This window comes from Puntigrus tetrazona, unplaced genomic scaffold, assembly GCF_018831695.1.
Source record: "Puntigrus tetrazona isolate hp1 unplaced genomic scaffold, ASM1883169v1 S000000283, whole genome shotgun sequence".
Lineage (NCBI taxonomy): Eukaryota > Metazoa > Chordata > Actinopteri > Cypriniformes > Cyprinidae > Puntigrus > Puntigrus tetrazona.
The window spans coordinates 1,067,501-1,072,500 of record NW_025047944.1 but is presented as its reverse complement, the minus strand read 5'-3'; the positions used below and the strand labels follow the sequence as shown (position 1 = coordinate 1,072,500).

The 5,000-nt window shown below is 34.2% G+C and overlaps 1 protein-coding gene across 1 annotated transcript in view; it reads left to right on the top strand.

Annotated features, from left to right (window-relative positions):
* Positions 1 to 5,000, top strand: part of pald1a (phosphatase domain containing paladin 1a) — a 48,726-nt gene that overhangs the window by 26,782 nt on the left and 16,944 nt on the right. Inside the window, 1 exon segment of the mRNA XM_043231205.1 lies at positions 601 to 741. Coding sequence (XP_043087140.1) covers positions 601 to 741 — 141 coding nt within the window.

The window sequence follows — 5,000 nt, the reverse complement described above, 5'->3', positions numbered from 1 at the left end:
ATTATGATTTAAAATATAAATAACAATATTTGTTTTTTTAACGTATTTTTAGTATACTAATTTATTCTAATAATTATTATTTTCCAATTTCTGCTCTTCCATTTTTTTGTACTTTGTGTATATATATGTATATATGTATATATATATAATTAATGAAACAATCTATTTTAATGATTTAATTATTTGTGGTTACGAATATTGCATTGATTTTGATTATATATATAAAACATTTTATTACTGCAATATTTTAAATTATGCTTTAATTTCTGCTCAAGCGCCAGGTTAAATTGCATTTATTTCTGTGTGTGGTTCATGAAGCTGATTTTAATGATTTACTGTAAATGCTACAGTGTTTATAGCGAACCACACTGCATGAATTTGTTTTTCGGTCGCTCTCTATAGTCGCTGTGCTTGTATAACATCTATAGTAATATAAACAAAAGACTCGTTTTACAATACTCTAGAGTTTACTGTGGTAAAAATGAGTTCACTGCAGTATGTTGCAGCATTGGTTGACAGTGCTGTAAATATGACTCTGTGTATACTACAGTATTGTTCAGAAAGGCTGTGTTGATGGGTTATGGTGTGTGTGTGTTGAAGGTGGTGATGAAGCTGGTCCGTCTGCTGCCGGACGGTCACCGGATGAAGCGGGAGGTTGATCTGGCCTTGGACTCGGTCAGCGAGACCATGACTCCTCTGCACTATCACCTGAGAGAGATCATCATCTGCACCTACAGACAGGTAGAGGCGCTCAGAGCTATGAGCTGCGTGACCTTCAGTTAGTAGGAAGTGTTTTGTTTTTTTTCCCCCATTGCTAGATTTCTAATAAATATTTATTGAACCATATGTATTTTTTTAAATACATTTTATAACTATATTTTATTTGTTTCAAGATTTTAATCATTAATAATTGTTTATTATAAAACAAAATACTTTATTTTATTGTGTATATATATATGCTCTTTTATCTTGCATATTCTATCATTTATTTCCTAATAAGTACAGATTTATTTAAAATAAAACAACCCTTTTATTATATTTTTTTAGTTATTTTCTATTTATTTATTCCTTTAGGTTTTAATATATAACATTATGCTTCATTTTTTTTCTAAATATGACAATTATATCTTTCATTTGATCTATTAGGTATTTTTTAATAATTTTTTATTTAAAAAAACAATGCTTTTTAAAATATTTTTAGGTTTTATTTTCTAATTTATTTAGATTTTATTTCATTTTTTAAATATTTAAATGTGCACATTTATTCACTGATTAATAATTGTGTTATAACATAATGCGTCATTTAATTTTATTATAAATATGATAAATATCTCTAATTTGTTTTAGGTATTTTTTCATAATTATTAATTTATTTAAAATAAAACATTAACCTAAACAATATTTAAAAAAAAACTACTTTCTAATTTATTTAGATTTTATTTCATTTTTAAATATCTAAACGTGCACATTTATTCCCTGATTAATAATTGTTTAATGTATAACATCATGCTTCATTTTATTTTAATTATGATAAATATCTTTAATTTGTTCTGTTAGGTATTTTTAAATAATTGATTTATTTTGTATTTGGTTTTTCTCATTTATTTTAGTTTATTTAAATGAAAAAGAGAAGGGTCTTCTCAGAGTGTCCTGTAGGTGGAAGCACTTTTCCTCCTTTGAGACGCTCTCTTCTTATATTTGCACAATTAATCCATAATCAGATGCTAATCAACTTCAGCCTGGATTCATGCAAGCAGCACAAATGTCAAGAGTCTCCTTGATTGCATTCTGGGAAAAGCCTCGTGTTTGATCCAAGCATTTCCACATGCATTAAATCCACAGATTGCCGTGAAAGCCTATACTAAAACGGTCAAATGTACTTTTTGCTTCCTTTTTTTCCTTTTGCAACATTTTGCATGCATATTTTACAATTTAAGTATGCAGTTAAGTCAAATCTGTTTATCCAAGTTATTTAAAACGACTACAGTAATAAGTACATTTAACACGGTTAATAAATGGTGCATTTTTGTTTATAAAATGGCATGAAATAAATGCCTTTTAAAGCGCTCACAGCTCACTTTCAAAGATGTACGTAAACAAGTAGATGTAGTTCTTAACCAAATGAGCACAGAGACCTCAATATACACACACACACACACACACACACACACACACACCTTGCTAAGTACATCTGGGAACAAAATGACCTAAATTAAGCATTCATGCCCAATGTGATCATAACTTTGATATTTACTTAATCTTCGTAAAATTAATAAATTATTAATTGCGATCAATCGCATCCAAAATAAAAGTTTTTGTATATGTAATATATGTGCGTGTACTTTTTATGTATATATAAATCCACACACGCGTATATATTTAAGAAAAATGTCTATGTGCAATATATTTATATACGATATAAATTATATGAATATAAATGCAAATACATGTAAATATTTGCAGAATATGTACTGTACGTGTGTGTTTATACGTCCATAATAAATGTTCACGGCACTTGCACGTATATTTTGTAAACAAACTTTTATTTTGGACGCAATTAATGATGATTAATCGTTTGACAGCACAAAAAAAAAACAATTCCATGTAAAACATACGCTTAAATTTTAGAAGCTTAAATTGGTAACTAAAATAGATTTTTACTTTTTCATTTTTTGATTTAAAAAAAATTGTACAAAAAAAAGGTGAGTCTGCATCAAGCAAGTTATATACGTGTGCAATATCTAAAAATACATTGTATGTGCCAAAATGATTTTTTAAATTATGAACTTAAGTAAATAATATTAAGATCATGTTGCATGAAGTTTTTAGTTTTTTGCTAATGTCCTAGCATAAAAATATCACAACTTGATTTTCGATTAGTAATATGCATTGCTGTGAACTTCTTTGAAGGCGATTTGATCAATATTGAGATTTTTATTTTTTTTTGCTTTTGAATGAAGGGGTCACACACAGCCGTGTGCAAAAGCTTCTTCATCAGTGTTTGGATGGTGTGGCTCGCTCGGGTTCCTGAAAGCTGGTTTCTTCAGATGCTGGAGCGTTAAGAGGTCACGCGTGGCGCTTGTTCTTCTCTGGTGTTTGTTTGAGCACAGAATGATTTGTCGGACTGTTTCTGAGGGGTGTGTGTAAGTGTGTTTGTGGGTCAGGACGGTCCCGGGCTCTTATGTAAAGCTCCGAGGGCGGCCGGTCAATCAATGGCGGTTTGTGCAGCGAGAGCGGCTCTCAATGCTTCACATTGTCCCGGGCCGCTGTCTTTCAGTCATTACAGGACCCTCGTCCCGTCTCAGATTTGTTTTTCCCGGGTGGGAAGCGAACACTAATCCTTCTCTTCTGCCTCTTGTCTCTTTGTTGCTGTGGATAAGCGCTGCTGACGGAGAGCGATTTGTAATTGAAATGATCACGGGATGCGTTTGTGTACAAGTGACCGCGAGAGACTTCTTAAAGGGCCAGGTGGCCTAAAAACGGCGATCCTCAAGCTGTTTGTGCTTCTGTCTCGCGTGGAGCGGAAAAGATGTTTTGAAGAATGTTAGCATTTCTCGTAAGCCTAAGCCGATCGTGGTTTCGTAGTTTTGTTACAAGGCTTTTGGGAAAAGTTGACGGCAGCCATTGATTTGCATGGTACCTTTAAAAGATCTTATGGAAGTCAATGGCTGCCGTCAGCTGCTCAGTTGCAAACATCCTTTAAAATAGCTTAAATTATGTCTAAAGAATGTCAAAAGAAATTTGAAGTTTGACGGTAATTAAAGGATGACAGTTTTTGGACGAACCGTCCCTTTAAGCACTTTTGAATTGCTGGTTTTCCGAAATATACCTATAGTTACTAAGCAAATGTAGCGAATGAAATATTAATAAATGCAACTGTGGATCATCTGATGTTGCGACATTTCGTCCGTTTCATCTCCTCCCATGCATGCAGCATCACACTGTTTCCATGGCAACCGCATCCCGCTCTGGACCGCCGACGTCAGCTTCCGTTCTCGCACAAACTTTCAGACAACCTAATAATTTCATATCTGCAAAACACGCTTGGTTGCTTTTCGCAGTGTCTTTTAGTTAAAAAGCGGTTGTGTCCCGCACGTACTACTTCAGTCTGGTCTGGGCTTCCCATCCGGCGCTGAAGCCAAATCATATAGTGAAATATTCCAGTAAAAGTGCAGGAAATGTAAATCAGTGCCTAAAGAAAGGCCCTCATGGTCTGGACGGCGGTGTGGAAAAATATTTGCAGAAAGAAGAGAATGTAGCGAGAGGAAAGGTAGCGATGTCACGAGAGCGAGGGATGGAGCCGGTCCAGACGGTGTGTGTGTGTGTGTGTGTGTGTGTGTGGAGGGACGGCAGCCAGACTCGTTCAGCTAGAACAATCAGAGCCGTCCGTCTGAGAGCAGATGACAGCTCGGCTCGGTTCATATCTGACACACATTCATCTTGCTGCATGCGTGTAGAGACCTGATACGCCAAAACCTACCTGAGCCTGCGTTCAAAGGAAAAAAAAGAAGTTATTTTTGGATTTTAGAGGTCATGGTACACACATGACAAGAGGTTTGTGTTTAGCAGTGATATAAATTCCTAGAAATCATATTTTGTAGGACTTAATACAAACATATTTGGTTTCTGATCATCTAACATACACTAAAACACTCGCAGCTGAAGTGAGGAAATTCATTGAGCACTCATTGAGTATTATTTCTCCAAAATGACATGCATATTATTAAAAAAGTAAATATCTGTTTTGTTTTTCATACTTCAGTTTTTGTTTGTGGTTATTGTAGTGTTTAAAGTTAAACTAAATGATTATATGAATTTTCATATTGTCATTTATTTCACTTAAAGTGTGTGTGTGTGTGTACATACACACACACACACACACACACACACACACAAACATACACACATATATACACATATATACACACACATACACACACACGCACACACACAGAGCATGCATACACACACACACACGCATACACACAGAGCATGCATAC